Source organism: Mycetomoellerius zeteki, unplaced genomic scaffold (assembly GCF_001594055.1).
Source record: "Mycetomoellerius zeteki isolate Tzet28-1 unplaced genomic scaffold, Tzet1.0 scaffold202, whole genome shotgun sequence".
NCBI lineage: Eukaryota > Metazoa > Arthropoda > Insecta > Hymenoptera > Formicidae > Mycetomoellerius > Mycetomoellerius zeteki.
This window is the reverse complement of record NW_017256980.1, coordinates 205,038-223,403: the sequence shown is the minus strand read 5'-3', so window position 1 is coordinate 223,403 and position 18,366 is coordinate 205,038. Positions and strand designations below refer to the sequence as shown.

The following is an 18,366-nucleotide window of genomic DNA, read 5'->3' as shown; positions in this document are numbered from 1 at the left end:
ACAGCATTAATAGCTTTATATCATAAAACGATGCCTTTTGATGTTTAAGAAAATAGAAGAGAATTTAACTTTTATTTTCTTAGATATTAGATGTTTTCAAGAATTTTTTATGTGATGCAAAGTTGTCTTGCTGTTGCATTCTTATCATATCTTGTTATATCATTCCTTAACTAACATATGGAATTGTTTTTCTATTCAAATTAGGCCAAACTTTAATACATCATTATTTTGTACACGAGAGAATATTTTTTACTCTTAAAACTTTATCCGCTTGTGTTCTATATACAATACACTGTTAGCATTAAATCCGTAAAGTCTATTGCAATATGCATTAATTTAGATTGACATATAATGTTCTTTCACAATGTGTAAAGATATACGTGCAACTGATTTTATATAAATTATAAAAGTATTAAAGAGTAGTATTATTACAAGACTGAGAAATAGTGGGATAATGAGTGGTAGGAAATATCTACAGTGCTAGAATGTATAATTTATATGTACAGGCCTATGCACAATTGGAAATGATCATTTGTAAAATTTTTAGTTCTTCTGTCTATTGAGCATTTCGCAAAAAAATTAGTATTATTATCTCTTAAACATGCAAATAAAAATATTTTCTTTTGCTCTTTTTTTTTGCTTAAAGTGTATAGAAATTATACAATAGCTGAAATTATACAATAACTGCATCAAATAGAGTAGAAGCCTTAATGAAATACTGTATACAAAAGCGATTTATAGAAAGTGATATTAAGACACATTAAATTAAAACGAAGTTTGCGTATATCGGATAGATATTTCACGCAAATATAATGATACATAAAACAATTGAATTTATATTCCTCTTTATCTGGATTTTATGTCCCCAGGAAATTCATAAATTGTAATATCTTCAAAAAAATTTATAAGGTAGAAAATCATTATATACCATAATCTGTATGTATGCGTTCGCGTGCACACATATAAGTACATAAAACAAAAGTGAAATTGCATGCATTTGAGCAGGAAAATGTATTGAGAGTGTGAAATTTTTTTATATGTGTAATTTTATTACATGACTGATTTTATTTCTTTTCTCTTCCTTGTTAGTTTCCTATAGATTTTTTAAATATCATTCGTGTATTAATATATATGTATATACATATAAGTTAAAGTCAAATTTATATTATTTAAAAATTTTAAATTAATGATCAATTAACTTAAATATTTTTCTGTCTTAAGTATCATACATGTGAAGTAGAAAGTCACTCATATAAATACATGCTAGTCAGGAATCAAGTACTGTATTGTAGTCATTATATATTTTTACTGCAAAGAAATTGTATATTATACATAGCTTAAAAAGTAAGCACATGTCTACTGATTTATTTCATTCGTAGGATTATTTTTTAGTTTGAAAGAATTATGGACCAAATATTCGTTAATCTTAACGAAAATGGAGAGAATATTGTCATATTTTATATTGATATATATAATAACTTTCAAGAGTAATAGTATAATAAGAGCAGATGCTTAAGTTGAGTCGAACTATTATTCTTTTTTAAATAAGCGATATTATTAACTAAATTTCGCGCCAACTCTCAGTAATCCTATTTCCTATATATTGAATGAATTTTATTATTCTATTCTCTCTTTCTCTCTCTCTTATCACAAATCTATCTTGATTATACGATACTAAAAAATTGCAACATTTTTATTGATGTTTTTGTCTTATGTGCGTTTCGTAGTTTTATTTAAAATAAACACGTCAAGTATACTTATAAAATATTTTACATGAATATTTATAAAATAAATTACATGTGCTAGCTTTTAAGCTCAAAAAACCATATCTAAGAATTTACGAATAATGCATATTAATTAATTATATATAATTATATATATATATATAATTAGTCAATATGTATATACATATACAATACATATATATATATATATACAAAAACTAGAAATAAGTTTCAAAGGGTTATTATCAATGCTCTATTCATAATCGTTGTACATAATTTTTGTGTAGCCTTAGCATATTAAATCTTTTATTTTGTGATTCGAGAATGTAGACATCGTAAAGCGAATTTCAATTGTACATACCATGTATCACGACGAAATGCGCTCAAAATATCTTCAAACAATTTTATAAATAATTAAAATAATAGCGATTTAGTTACTCTGTGAGTACATTTTATAATGTATTGGAATAAGCACTCAATTCGATTTAAGAATATACAGTTTTGAAATTGTATATCTATGATATAGAAGACACTTCGTATATTTTTAATTTTGTTATTTTCGTTCATGTCTCATATCGCGCTTTATCACTTATAACAGTACATAAATGTCAGAAATTAAGACTGGCTGCTTTTTATTTCGTATGTTCTTGGTGATGAAAAGAGCTGTTTTTAATTATTGTTTAAGAGCTAATTCAAATTGTTCCATGTTTAATCGCCAACTTTTTATATCTGAAAAATTAGTTATTTTAAACAATCTTGTTTGGCCTGCAGGAATGTATATTTATAATTAGATAAAGAGAGATTAGATAATAGAATCACAATCGAAAAGCGAACAAAATCTATTTCTTCTGGCAATCTGTTCTACAATAAAATTTGCTTCGTGTTTTAATAATACGAAGGAAGTGTCAACACCTGTTGGTGTTGTCGCATTGCATGTCCGTTTTATGAAAAAGAAATGAGATAATATTTAAAGAAATTTTATATAAGAGAAAGAAGAATCGTCCATCAAAAACTAATTTTTCTCCTTTTATATGATACAAAGTCTTAAAAAGGTGTATACTAATAGCAAAATTTTACGTGACTTGTTTTTCTTTGCGAAACACATAGGTAATTTAGATATTATTTTTTAAATTATTTACAACGAAATAAAGACAATGTTCAAAAAGTGCTTGTTATTGGGAAGGAAAACAGATCCATATAAATGTGGATGTTCTAAAACGTTAAAATAAATTTTATTAATTGCTATTTGTATACACTTTTTACTTATATCTTATATAGAAAAAGATTCATGGTATAATATGTAGAACAGGTATTGTATTCTAAAACACTTTCAGATGACTGGTGAGACTTTAACTCTGTTATCGAGAGATTGAAAAGTATATAAAAGCCATCTTATTTTCTGAAATCATTATAAATGAAATTGTGTGTATGTATCACTAGGCCATCTCGTCAGATCGTAAGAAGAGTAATAAAGTATAATAAGTAACGGAGCTTACGTATTAAATCGTCGAATGCATTTCACGAAGAAGGTTATTTACTTCGAACTTTTGTAATCATGATAAGAAGATAAGCGGAGGAGAGGTCAAATGAATTAATTAAATTATTATAGTACACCGTAAATAAATTATTAAAACTCGTACAGTTTGTAGTAGCTGAAATCATTGATTTACTAAGAAAGTAGAAGAAATAAAGAACTTAAAAATGACTTAATGCTCTTGTTATTTCCGCAACCTATCTAGACAGACATTAGAATATATTAAATAATGTAAACCAGTGATGAAAAAAACTGAAAGGTTCGCAAGTGACTTCTTTCTTTCAAAACAATATCCAAAATATATTATGTTTTTTTACACCTTTTGCAACAAAATTTAACGATTGACGTTATTAAAGTAATTATTAAATATCAATTTGAAAAGATGAATGATTTTATGAAATTTTTTAAAAGTAACGTTTACTACGCTTTAATTTTTCTTTTGTATTTCTACAGAGGATTCAACAATAAACAATTTTAGAAATTTTTTTTATTATATACCGATTAATTTAGAAAACGAAGCTTTGCACATCAACGTGCGATACTGAACAATTCCGCGGAATATCTTTATATTGATAAGATTATTAATCTATTAGTGCAACGGATACGATGTTAAAATGATGTATCATTCTATCTTTATTGGACGCAAACGAACTCTTAAATTTTATTAATTTGTAAAATTTCATTAATAAATTTTGTTATTTATAATCAAGAAGTGATAATTATGGCAAAAGGCGATAATTATGAAAAAAATTTCACAGGAATACATTTTGTTAGATTATAAAAAAACATGCTTAAATTTATGAAATATGTAGCGTAATAAATCACGATTATAAAACTGTTTGATAAGTCAATTGTTAAAATATTTATTATTGGATGTTTTGTGACAATTGATAATGTGTCTTTAACCGAGAATTTCTATACTTTATCGATGATAAAATGATAAAAATTAAAGATAAAAAAGCTACAGTTGAAGAAACCGTTTGTAAGAAAATAAATCTTTCATAAAAGTGTAAATGAATAAACATTTTGTAAATTTGATATTCAACAATACGTTTTACTTTATTAATGATATAGTATTCATCACGGTAACATTGACAAATATTAATCTATATAGCTCCAACCTTTATTTCTCCAACATTAACTATATTTTTATTACAGATATACTTCACAAAAATACAATTTTAATTATTCTTATTTTTATAAGAGTAGTATGAGTAATAAAAATATCGTTTCACAAATATTCGATTCCGTATGTTCGTTAATATAACATGAATAATTCTCCTTTTATTAAATAACTTTTTGTCATCACAGTTTTATCTTTTCTAATGCACAACGCTTGAAATAAAACAATTTACATGGTTAATTAGAGAAAATGTCGCGCTTATTTATCTAAATATATGTGTATAAGCATATTAAAATAATATGTATGTGTGTGTAATGAACGCGTATTACATTTTTAAATAAATTACTCTTATTTGTACAGAAACAATTTAACAGTGCGTAAACTTTTGCTACTTATGCTTCTCTTTGTTTTCTGGCATAAACGTTATAATCTGTAACTTCACATCTTTGTACAAAAATAAATAATAGCATTTCAGCAAGTTGAAGACAAAATATGTACTTATACACATTTTGATGATCTTATATCATGCGAATCTGTCTAAATTGTAAGTTTCTCTTAGATCGATTAACATTTTTTTCTTAATAGCAAATGCGTTGTCTTCGCGTATAAATAGACCGGATAAGGAACCAGAGCGCAAACTGGACTGGAAAAATATGTTAAGTATATGAGAGAATACATATACGCGCTATTATCGGTTATAACATCGATTATTACATTGATGTTCTATATAATCGTCGATATTACATGTTGTGTCTTCTATTATTGAAACTGAATCACGTTATAAGCTGTCGCTACTTAGTTGTGCAGAAAAGACGTAGTATATTGTTGATGATTTATCAAAATTATTCAACTTTTTTATGGCCATAAGATATAATATATGTGTATAATATCAAAATAATTCGCTTCAAAAAAGTAATGTTTATTTCAAATATTTTCGGCACTTTATTATTATATAATTTATTTATATATCTTGTAATATTTGTACGAATGCGAATTAAATGAAAATTAGAATATAATAAATCTTGCATATGATGATAATTTTGCAACTACTTTATATTTGCACATAAAAATTCACAAAAAATAATAAAAAAAATATAATCGAAAACGAAAAAGTCTTATGATGATGTACATACATACAACAGAAATTATATAGCACATAATAAAACAAATGTGTCACTAGAATAATCCTAAAATGTAAATTCTTATTACTACATTATTAAATATATTAACGAAACAAAATAAGCAAAATTGAACTTTTAAATACGCATGTTTTGCTTTTCCATAATATGTATAACCGAGATTGCTCTAAATTAATTAATAAAATTAATGGCACTTGCGTTGTAAAGCTCACATAATACAATGTGTATATATATATATATAAACATATATATATATGTATGTATACAAAATATATAAGAAAGGTATAAGTGATTACAAATTTTCTTGAAGAGAGAACATCAAATTCTTTAAAATTACAAAATTGAAATATTTTATGTTAAACAAATCATTAACTAAAGTGTTGACTGTTATTTAAGAAACATTTAAAAGAGGAATAGTTATCTATTATCATTTATATATCCAAAAAAATAATTTGCAAATTTACTTGTAAAATCAAACGAGAAGTAATTATTATTACAATTACTACAAACTTAATTATTAAATCCCAATTTTGACGTCAAATCCTGCAATAATAATTTTATATGTACCTTTTTTAAGATATTTTATATATACAAATACACACGTCTTCAAAACTTTGTACATCACACATTACATATTACTAATGATTTGCTCTCTTTCTTCCTCTTTCTGGCTCAAAAAATATTTCATGTATTTTCGTGATTAAATATATCTGGAAATCGCAATTACAATATATTAAGATTCAATATCGAGAGATTGTTTCCTGTAAACAATCAACTTTTAATTTTAAAATAAACTTTTAATTTTTCTTATTAATTTAACGTTGGAACTACTTTATATATTTTTACGAAAATTAAACCTATTTAAAGAAATAAAACTGGCAACATAGTAATAGCTAAGAAAAATTAAAAATGTTTTAAATGCTACATTAAATTTACACATATATACATCCTTTTTGCAAGAAGTTATGATAAAAACATAAATTTTCATAATTCGTACAAATGTGAATGTAAATTATTAAAAACGTAAATATATTTTCTATTCTCTTAAATTTTCGACTAAGAACCTTTCTTAAGAAACGCAAAACAAGGAATAAAAATATAAAATTTACCTATCTTCATCAAAATTAATGACTTGTATCCGAGATATTTATGCACAGAAAACGTTTATGTGCAAAAAAATTACAACTCGGAGATAATATTAATATAATACTTGTTTCATTAATGCGTATCTTTTTTTTTGTTTTTAAAAAGATCCTTACAAATCACGTAATTAAAAGAAACAGAACGGTATGTTTTTACATTATTTAAAAAATATTTACTTTTTAATGGAATACTCTAAGTACGCACGTATGTACGTACGCATGTATGTACTCTTGGAAAATACAGTCATGACTTGAGGTTTGTACAAACAGAATCAAACTGAATTTAAACAATTCATTACTTTCAAACTGTGTAAATTATTAATATCTTACTCTTACTTCCATTTTTCCTAGCTAATATAAATTAATGTATTAATATTAAACTTTTTTTCTTAAATATTAACACATGATCATGATTTGTACAAAGATAATTTCTTTTTTATTAATACGTCATACCGCTTATCCTCTTTGGTCAACCTTACGTGTAAATAATTAACGTAAAGGATTAATATTAAATAATCGCTAAAAATAATAATTATACTAAGGCGAACATATATATAAAAACTATAGATTAATAACGTATAATAAATCAACCTGACTAAGACTCCTTATAAATCAAAAAACAAGGAAAGAACAAGGGCAATAGGAGTCAAGCGCGGGAGACGTTGCGCAAATAACACGACTATCGTAGCGTAAAACTTCTTTATTTTACTAAAGCGCTTACATGTTTCGGCTCATTTTTGAGCCTTCTTCAGAGACAACTAATAAACTCACATACATAGAATATAACAATTATTAACTAGTCATGGTGATCTTCCTCACCTCGAGAGTATAAATGCCAGAATTAAATCCAGATAAGAATGCAGTAAAAAAAGAAAAAAAAAAGGAAAAGAAATTTTGAAATTCTCGAAATAAAGAAAATGTAAAACTAATGTATCAAAAAATTTTGAAATTCTAATTATTTATTCCGATGGTTAGGAAGCTCACCCTGATCACAAGATACCGCATCGCAAACATTACTCTTAATAATTCAAAAACCGGTTTCTGATAAGTTGGCCAGTCAGTGTCAAACACAGTTAGTCTCTTATTGATTTAATTGGTCTTTATTGAGACAGTAATTAAAAAACTAGCGTTAAAAAATTAATCAAAATCAAGAAAAGAAATTTTGAAAATGATCTAAAGTCAACGCCCGACAGACTTCTTCCGGTGTACGAGCGACACTGACTTTACATTTTCTTTATTTCGAGAATTTCAAAATTTCTTTTCCTTTTTTTTTCTTTTTTTACTGCATTCTTATCTGGATTTAATTCTGGCATTTATACTCTCGAGGTGAGGAAGATCACCATGACTAGTTAATAATTGTTATATTCTATGTATGTGAGTTTATTAGTTGTCTCTGAAGAAGGCTCAAAAATGAGCCGAAACATGTAAGTGCTTTAGTAAAATAAAGAAGTTTTACGCTACGATAGTCGTGTTATTTGCGCAACGTCTTCCGCGCTTGACTCCTATTACCCTTGTTCTTTCCTTGTTTTTTGACTATAGATTAAAAAGAACAAAACGAATATGCTCTTCTCAAATCATGACTATCTTTCCAGACTTTTCATGGACTATATTTATGCAGACTAGACTCTAAGGCTAGCTTTTAGAGTACTGAAAATCTGTTTTCATTTAGTATATTTTATCTTAAGCTCTAGAATAATCCAGTTCCACAACAACAACCATTTTTAATATTAACAATTAAAATTTATAGCCTTATCGTGATGGAGGTCAACGTTACTGAATACGCAGTATTTTGAGTAAAATAAAAGCTCTCTCTTTTTTCATTTTATGTGATTTTTAATCGCAGAATCTAAAAAGCAGTCTTTTGAAATAAGCGTGCATGTTTTTATCTTCAATATAAAATCAGAATGTATGGCTTTCTTTGAGGTATAAAGATATTTTTTCAAAGTATAATTTGATTTAACAGATAATAAAATTAACTAAAATTAACATAATTATCTTTTCGCATTTAAGTACAAAGGGCCATTTCACAGGCATTAATATTACACGAGACATGAATATTCTAATGAAATAAAATGCATCTCTTGTTGCGTCAATCAATACTTCACAATACTGCTTGTGTAAGTAATTACATCTAATTTCGAGTTAAAAATTAGATAAAATGTAAAGATTTCATTAATTCTCAAAATATTTCTAACAGTATCATCAGTATCTGCATTAAAAAAATTTGATTATTTCCATTTAATAAAACAAAAATTTATGAATATTTGCATTAGATTAGGTAAAAAATACAAACTATTATATAGAAAAGGCACGATGTAAAAAAATTGTATCTTGTTTTGTTCAAAAAAATATATAAATATATCCTATATGTATATATACAATCAAAAGCAAAAATTGAAGTTAAAAATAAATACGCTAATTCACATTAAGGCCGTTATATATACATGTAAAACTTAATTTCATTAGTACCAATATGCAATTGAAAATTGTACACATTATCTCAAAACGGTCATCTTATGCCAAATTCTTTAGATAATTTTATTTAAAGATTTGATTCTTAAGAATGTTCTACCTCAACAAATTATTAATAATATTATAATAATATTAAGATATTTATGATTTTAAATTTAACCAAAACATTAACAGTACATATTGTATGTACAATGTAGTTTAAAAACAAATGAAATAGATACTGAGACTTTATTATATATTATCGATATTGAATATGGTGAGAATATTATATGTTTGATTGCAATGCTTTATAATAAAGAATTTATTTACGCAAGATAAAATTTTACTAATCTATACTGAATCATAAGCTTGACTTAAACAAAGAAACTAAAAAAAAAAACTGTTATCTTATAATCTTGAATTAGACCACAGTAGACCTCATATTTAAACCTCTTAATTAAATGTAACGCTGTATAGAAAGCTCATTATATGATCACTAAAATAGTTGCGGAAGAGTCATAGAAATTGTGATACGTAACAGAATTATACATTTCATAGCTTTTTCATCAACAAGTGAACAGGATATCTCTCTCTACTACTTCTTGGTATTATTCCTGTACTACTCTGTGCCGTTTGAGAATGTAATAGCATCCTACATAATTTATCGACCTCTTCGTCACTCGAGCTAAATCTATTCAAATGTCTGTCATTAGCAGAACTTTGAGAATCATCACAATTCTCAATATCAAATCTTAATCGCGTTTCTACATGTACAGGACTAGATGCTCTGGTGGCAGGCGCGGTCCTGCTACGAGATTCAACATTTCTCAAGGGAATTTTACTAAGACCCTGATTATGATTCACGTCCAAAGTTGAAAAGTATCCTTTTACAGCACGACGTACTGTGGTATGATCCTCCAGACTATGACGTTTTACTAGCTGCTTTGTTTCTTTAGTATCAGGAAGCTTCAAACTGAAATTGGTGGAATGCCGTTTGGTTCGATCCAGAGTGCATTTAGAGTTAGTGAATTTTAATTTATCTTTATCCAGTATCAAAGAATTTCTTTTAAATTTCTCGTCTAAAGATCTCTCTTGATTAGCATCCCACCCGAATCTAGTTCTTCCCTGCGGGGCGGAATATCTTTTAGTCCTCGCATCTGTCTTAGACAAGTGTTGATCGCTCAAATTTTCCTTCATCATGTTACGTTGTCGCAAGCCCTCTTCGTAGTCTATTGAAATCGATGTGCTTCTCGATGATTCACTCTCGCTTGTCCTACGTTTCATGCAATCTTCGTATTCAACGGAGGAATGTCTCTTAAACTTTCCTTTATCAAAATTCATATTGCTTCGTCTAGGCCGAATAGTAGTATTTAATTGCCTCCTTGTAGCGATAAAATCTTGCAAATGTGGAATTTTTGATGTACTTTGAGAAATGGAGAATTGAGTGGGTATTCTGATACCTGTGTCTACCAAGAATTCATCGTCTGACTGCATCATGGATATTTCTGGCATGGAACTAAAAGCCCAACAGGAATTAAAGTGAGCTGCGTTTGTTAATGCTTTTAAAGCGGCAAAGTTCGGCGCTCTATCATTGCCACTAATGTTAGAAAATTCATGCGAATAATCCCGTGTTAGTAAAGAATGCTGCTGCGGCTCTTGTTTATTATCTCTTACAAGCGACAGAAAAAAAGATTTTGTAAAAGTGGAAGGACTATATTCGTTCGTTTGAACTGAATGCTTTCTAAAGTTTGTGTGATCGTTATCGGCATCGTAATACGAACGGCTTTGGGAATCACTTTCGTATTCTTGTTCACAAGCATCCGGCAATGTCAAGAGAGCCTGGAATACTGTTAACTTGGAGCAGTTACATTGCGGTTTAGGCGTAACATAATCATTAGACGATCCATTCACAAAGTTAAAATGCGATGAATTAGTATGTGAGTTGAAATGCCCTATTTTTTCCCATGGATGTGTTAGTTGAATTCTGTTAGATACAAAGCAAATATAACTTATAATTATATTGGTTAACAAGACACTAATTCGTATTTTAGCACATATTAGTAAAAAATCTTTAAATAACAAATAACGTAACCAAGTATATTTACATAATTATCCATAATATTCATTAATTCCAAAATTTTTAATTTAAGCTTATAAAACTAATTATGTTATTTTTAAACATGCATTAGTTTTATATTCTCTTAAATTATACTTTTTTACCAAATTCTCCTTACCTCGTTTTTAAGCTTTCGATTACTTGACGCGAGGATGCAGTTCCATCTGCAAAACATTATTTCAGTTCAGACAATTAAAAGTTTATTAATATTTTTATTATTGTTGACATAATTGTCTTATTAAACTTTTTTGCAACTAATTTTGATTAGCATTAATTAAAATTCGATTAATCATTCTCTTCAATCGCTAACGCAAATTAAAAATTTGTACTTTGGAAAATGGCTTGGACTTGCAAGAGACGACAGGATTGATTACTTGGATAAGAATTTCCGCTTCTCAACTTCTGTTACCATTAAATAATATGAATTGCTTACATTTAATTAGTAACGATTTTATTTCATGTAATTCTTCAATATTCTTCATTAAGTGCTCACCTTTTGACTGTGATCTAAAACATAAATTTAATAGAAGATAACAACAATAATCATTTAACAATAATTTATGTTATTGTTTAATAAATTGATGTATATAATTTAAATTAAACTTACAATCCTCTTGTAGAACTATCAGTTCCTGCTCTTGTCCAACCTATAAACAAATATTATTATTATTTAAATTCTTAGTTAATAATAATTTTTTAATAATTAAAAATTTTTTTAAATATAAGAGTTAAAAAGTTCTGTCTACTTATTGCTATTAAATAACGAACAAATTGTATATAATTAAATAAAATACATTCTATGACTAAAACATATATTATATATATTGAGCATGACCAAATTTCATAATTAGTTAAGTTTCATTATTAGCTCTTCCTGCAGTCGTATATATATTACCTATAAAATAAATGTTTTCGCTCAGTAGTGATGTTTAACAAATAAAGACATACATCACTAACAATATATAGACATATAGGTATAATAATACCTTTCTTTACTACAGTTCCACCAGTTGATTTTCCTGCACTTATACCCGACAACTTCTTTTCTTCTTCCAACTTTTTGGCATCTTCCACATCTTGTCTAGTAAGCTTCGTTGTTAACTACACAAAAAATAGTATTCAGAGAAATATATATATATTTTTCATATAACTTAGATATTCTTAAATTACTTACACTTTGACCTTCATATTTGACATCCATTTCGTCTAACTTTTGTGTAACACTTTTTAAAATAAATAGTACGTCTCTATCCTTTTCATTGTTTACCAAGTGTCTTATAACCGTTTCCAACGATGTTAACAATTTCTTATCGGTTGGCATCCACAACTGATTTTTCAGCTGTGGCAGTAAGGATACTACTTTCATTCTTATATTAGCTACCGGATCTTCAGCCAGAGTCAATAAAACATTGAAAAAATGTTCCTTGAAATATGTAGAAGAAAAGATTTCCAATGCTTCGACCATCATACGAACGAACATCATTCTCACATAACAGTCAGAACTATTAGCTAAATCTGTAAACATTCTACTACGCAGTTCTGCTCTTTGTATAGGTTTCATATTATATCGTAGGAGAAGAAGAAAAAGTGTTCCTGCGGCAAAACGTACTGGTATTGGCCGCTAAAATTGTAGAATAAAACCCACACGTTTAATAAAACTGTAAAGCGTGCTTTGAAGGAGAGTCAAATATTTTAGACTTACTGCATGTAAAATTCTGGAGAAAGCCATTGGAATAAAGTATGAGTATATAAAATCACTGGGAAAACATTTAGGTAAAATTTCTAGCTGCGTATGCATTAATGATGCCAGTCTCCAGTTGTGTGTGCCTGCAACTTCAGCTTCACACTTTAACAAAGCTTTACCTATTTCCATCAAAGAAGAATCCTATAATGAATAATATAATATCTTAAAAACATAGTTCTCCCGAACTACAAAATATACGTGATAAAATTAAATTACCATTTTATCTGTTCCAATAGTTTGACTTTCGACTAAACATTCCAATGTTAATCCTATATGAGGAATTAAACCTTGAAGCACTTCCTCGGAATCATCTTTTAGCAATTTTATTAAATTTCCCTTTATCCGTGTACTTTTTGGTCCTAGAACCTTTACCACCTACAAATAATTGTTTTATTATATATACAAATGTTACTAAAATTTAATAAGTGTAATATTCAATGAATGTAATATTTAAAAATCTCACTTCATGAATCCCACACGCAACGGTTTTCCGAACCATATAATAATGATCACTTGCCAATGCATTAAATGTTGTAAGTATCGCATTTACATCTTCTGGAGAACTTGATACAAAAATGAACATTGCTGGCAAATTAAATGCACAATGTCTTCTACATTCAACATATCGTTCATCCTGCGTAGGATTGCTGCTAATCTAAAATACAAAATATTGTATTAATATTAACTGAGTCTATAAAAAAATTATTTAATATGTGTGTATGTGTGTGTGTGTGTGTGCATATGTGTATCTATACTTAATTTATATAAAAAGCTTGTAATATATATGTACTTACAAATGTAAAATGTGGTTTCTCTTTCTTCAGTGATGGTATTCCCAATTGTGCAAGTTGTTGGAAGTATTTTATAAACCATGCTTTCTCTGACATTGATAAACATTCTAAAATAACATATACCATATATATTTTTGTCATTTAAATATTATTTAAGCTCGTACTGTCAATATAAATGTAAAGGATTGTTTCTTACTTTCTAGGCCAAGTACAAGTTTTCCCAATTCTTGTGCTATTACACATATCACATTATCATTCGATTTAGCTGCATTTTCACATAGTTTCTTAACAAGTGGGGCTATTATATTTTTTATTGTATCTGTAGACAATTTATGTTTAAATTAATTTTTACTGCTTAATTTGTGTCTTTAATTTATATTACTGTATCTATGTAATTTTTGTTCTTTTTATTAAAACCTAAAAAATAGTTCTAAAAGTACAATTATTCACCTTCCTGAAGATGAGGTAGTAAATAGACTATTGTCTGTACAGAGGCATATCTTACACTGCTTTCTTCGTCACTTGCCAATTCTACAAGAGATGGTAGCAAAGCAGGTTTTACAGATTCAGCACCGAGACCTTCTGCAACAAAACGCAGTTGCAAACAGATATTAGCTCGCACTTCACTGCTTACATCCTGACAAAGGGAGTGCACTGTTGGTAGAACTTCCTTCTGTATCCTAAAATTTTAATAATAGTTATTTATTTAGAATTTTTAAATAATGAATTAAAAATTATTTAAATATTTTATGTAGAATATTTTAGTTTTAATATTTTTTTTGTATCACAAAAATATAATAAGTAATTGTCTGGCTAATATGATATAATTTAGTATTGTTAAATGTTGTTGAATAAACTTTCAATAAATTATTATACATTAAGATTTTACTACATATAAGAACCATGAAATAAAATGTATTTAAATATACTCACATTGCAGAATCAAATCTTGTACAAATCTTTCCCAATAACCTGCTGCACGTTATCCTGGAGTAGATAGGTTGTGACAATTGTCCTTTACTTATAGTCAATGGAAGAATCTGTATGTGAGAGTGTTCTTGTTACCATCCATCCAAAAGTGCTATGCAGTGCTATGTTGTTACATTTACAGCAATTTAATATCTCAAACATTGATTTATAATACAAATATATTTTTTTAAAGATTTATTAGCAGATGCACATGATTGTAATTTATTTATATATTAGTTTCTTTTTAGATTTAATTTCTGTTGATATATAATAATTAAATAGAAAAATTTTCTTTTTTCATCTGTTCGAATAAAATATCAAATATAAAATATAAAATATCAATTTTTTAAATCAATTTTTTGCCTGTACAAACCTGTGCTCTTATGACTTCTACCGGCAGTAATTCTATCACATCCAGTAAGGTCTCCAACCATGCATGACAGATAACTTTAACATTAACACATACAATGGAAGTTAGAGACAATTATAGCGACAAACAGTATAAAAATAATATTGAAATTTCAACTATAAAATATTGTATTCTCTAAAAAGTAATAATTATTTTAATTAATTAATAAATATGTTTACCTGGATCACGACTCTCTAAAGAATTTAATATGCTTTGAAGGAATGTCTGACTAAAAACATTATGGCTGACAAGCTTCTGCTCTAAAATTGTTTTGAATGTGGATGATGCTGCTATGTGAAACTCAGTTGATGCAGTAGCCAGAGACTGCTGCATCTTAGGTACCACTCGAGACATACATGATTGTGTATCAGTAGCTAAAAGACTTGGTAGACTTTGTATAACACTAAGTTTCTGAATCTCATCTCCCTTCCTGAAAAAATATCAATATCTTCTTAAGAAATAACATATATGATAAAAAAAAATTATCGTTTGTAGTCTTTGTACTTCTGACTTATAAGAGAATATGCAAAATTATTTGAATATATATTGCTGATAATTTACATAATTAATTAAAAAATCTGTTATTTTTTTAACTATATCTTTTTAAATTTAAAAACAAAAATATATGTACACATATTAGAAGATAATAGATTGTTTGAGTTCAATTCCAAGCATTCTGATTGTTTATAGATTTTGGCCTCTAATTGTTTATAGATTTTGGTGAATTATTTATTTGTTTTAGAGAAACTGAAAGTATTGAGGATCGGTAGTGATCGATCAAGGAGATAATGCAGTAATATTTGGAAGTAACTCAAACATTTAATGAATTTTATGTAATAAACTGTCCATTAGGCCTAACTTTCGCTATACCGTATAATACGCTCGCCAAGATACTTGGTGCTTTCCATTTGATTTGAACGAATGACACAAGTATCATTCGTTGTTTATTAAATGTCAAGAAAGATAGACTGATATTTGTGTCAACTTGTGTCACTAAATGAAAAATACCATAATTTTTAATTTATAGTGCTTCTCAGTAGGAGACATATGGTGAGTTTGGTCACTCGCACTACATCGAATTAGTGCACATTAAAGGCTACTTTACATATAGTAACTCAATGCACTGGCATAATATAATCAACATTGACAATAAAATAATACATGTATATTCTGTTAACTAATGTGACGATGTCATTATTGGGTACTTAATTGTTTAAAATGTTTATATGTTTCTACATTTAACTTTGTTAATTTCATGTATATCTGCTTTTAGTATATACTAATCTAGCGTAATGCAAGTGACCGAATTTATTAATAGATGACACAATGTAATATAGTGAATCATTACATTCTTGTAGTATGTCTATTTAAATCTTTATCTTACACTGTGTGTCTTGCTAGGAAATACTACAAACGGGAAGTACCTCCTCATAGCAGATGTTTTCCATTTAGTAACATAAGTTGACATAGACATCGGTCTATCTTTCTTGACATTCAGTGAATAACGAACATAGAACGATACTTGTGTCACTAAGAGTGATTTAGCAAGAAACATAGATAACACAGTGCAATACAATGACTCATTACGTTCTTGTTGTTTGCCAACGTTAAGGATGAAATGAACACACTTGTCTTATACTGGATACTTTTCATCACAAGGGATACATCGGCTGCCTTCATAAACGTCGCTCTGATAACTTTAACATTTAATATTGAACAAGGACAGATAATGAATCCGAGGCATCGAAGGCATCCGAGCAACGTTTCCGAACGCAGCCATATAAGACAGTGAACATTTTATCTTTAAATTGGTAAACAAAGATGTAATAATGCACTGTTACACTGTGTCATCTGTGTAGCTGGAAAACACCCTCAAAATGACATAAGGATCATTCTAATTTTCTTGATATTCAACGAATAACAAAACAAAAATAGACACTTGTATCACATTTGTGTCACCAAATGGAAAGCACTCAATAAGTAATAAATAAAAATTGTCTACTATTCGATGTGTATGGTTAACCTAATCTCTTGGAGGTTCCGCGAACCTTTCGCGATCCTGACATCCCTCGCGCGTGGAGCGTCGTCTTTAAAGGAGTATAATTAGCGCGCTTAACTATGACAGGACAGTGCGCTGCTCCTTGAACGACCGCGTGGCTATTTTTAGGAGTTGCGCGCGCGGGATGAGAAGGGTAACAAACTTGATTCCCGGCAAGGGGATGAACTCTTGATCGACCTCATGCGACGCAACGGTACGCGAGGTGACGTGACACGCCGTGCAACGGGGAAGACGCGTCCGGATACTCACGGATCGGACGCGATCTCGTACGGGGTTTCATCTCCCTCTTGCAGCATTTTCGAGGCGCATCTTACTCATCGACTTGGTCGCAGCCAGCGAGAGCGGCAGGATCGATCAATCGCGGTCGGGGATGTACCTTGATGTACCTCACGCGAATGACACGCGCGTACGCGCTCCCATGACACAAATGACACAATACGCGACCACGCGTGCGAGAACGTGAATGACAACTGAACAGCGAGCGAGACGGGTATCCGATCTCCGCGTCTATCGATCACATCCGATTCGCGACCATGCCATTCGTAATTAGGTATCCCAACGTCCCCGAGACTCGGTACTCCGAGCTGCTCTGAGCACGACTGGGCGCTGCTGGTGCTGCTGGGCGCTGCTGCGGCTGGGTGCGCACGAATATGCGACGAACGCGGCCCACGACCCACGTTACCCACGTACCAACACCAACTGGATTTGCCGAGAAGACGCGCGCACGTCGTCGTGACGCATCTCGCGCCGTCGCGGATGCACACGGCTAGTACACGCTACACGCCGAGGGCGCTGTTGCGTAACCCGCTGGCGCGACACAAAAGATGATTTAACGATCGCGTCATCCGGCAATCCGATGCGCCGGCCCCGACGCATCGGGAAAAAGAATCTACGCACAAATCGACTGAGTGCACCGAGTGTTCCCCGAACGCGGTGACATTGAAAGGATCATCGCCAATCGTTGTCTTGCGATTGTTGCGATCTTAATCGTTTTATATTGTTTACAGGAGGGACGTTCAAACATTCAGTTTGAAAACTTGCATAATTATTAAACGCGCATATAGATGTATCTGTTTTTTTAGTGTTTGTTTTTATCAATTCTTTATTTATCATAACAATTGTTTGCATTAACGGACTCCTTTTTTTATAATTTAGAGCTTAGAAT

General features: G+C 29.4%; 1 protein-coding gene across 4 annotated transcripts; it reads right to left on the bottom strand.

Moving 5' to 3' along the window:
* Positions 1-9,550: 9,550 nt before the first annotated feature.
* LOC108722418 (serine/threonine-protein phosphatase 4 regulatory subunit 4) lies at positions 9,551-17,851 on the bottom strand. Of its 4 annotated transcripts, none has more exons than XM_018447517.1 (16): positions 17,451-17,851; positions 15,322-15,572; positions 15,107-15,180; positions 14,698-14,804; positions 14,215-14,444; positions 13,961-14,083; positions 13,768-13,871; positions 13,437-13,628; positions 13,190-13,348; positions 12,932-13,114; positions 12,404-12,850; positions 12,216-12,330; positions 11,837-11,876; positions 11,663-11,736; positions 11,348-11,393; positions 9,551-11,097 (listed from the first exon to the last, which is right to left on the bottom strand). In XM_018447517.1, exons 1-16 carry the CDS (start codon positions 17,495-17,497, stop codon positions 9,666-9,668), a joined length of 3,624 nt encoding a protein of 1,207 aa, XP_018303019.1. In that variant the 5' UTR covers positions 17,498-17,851; the 3' UTR covers positions 9,551-9,665. The 4 variants fall into 4 exon arrangements, with proteins under 4 accessions (XP_018303019.1, XP_018303022.1, XP_018303020.1 ...); XM_018447520.1 differs by having other exon boundaries at positions 9,551-10,629; XM_018447518.1 differs by having other exon boundaries at positions 11,723-11,736.
* Between the last annotated feature and the right edge of the window lie 515 nt (positions 17,852-18,366).

Coding starts and splice junctions, on each gene's coding strand:
- LOC108722418 (XM_018447517.1), bottom strand. CDS start 17,497: ATGCTGCAAGAGGGAGATGAAACCCCGTACGAGATCGCGTCCGATCC. Junction 13,115..13,189: donor CTATTGGAACAGATAAAATG/GTAATTTAATTT, acceptor TATTCATTATAG/GATTCTTCTTTGATGGAAAT. Junction 12,851..12,931: donor TCTCCAGAATTTTACATGCA/GTAAGTCTAAAA, acceptor CTACAATTTTAG/CGGCCAATACCAGTACGTTT.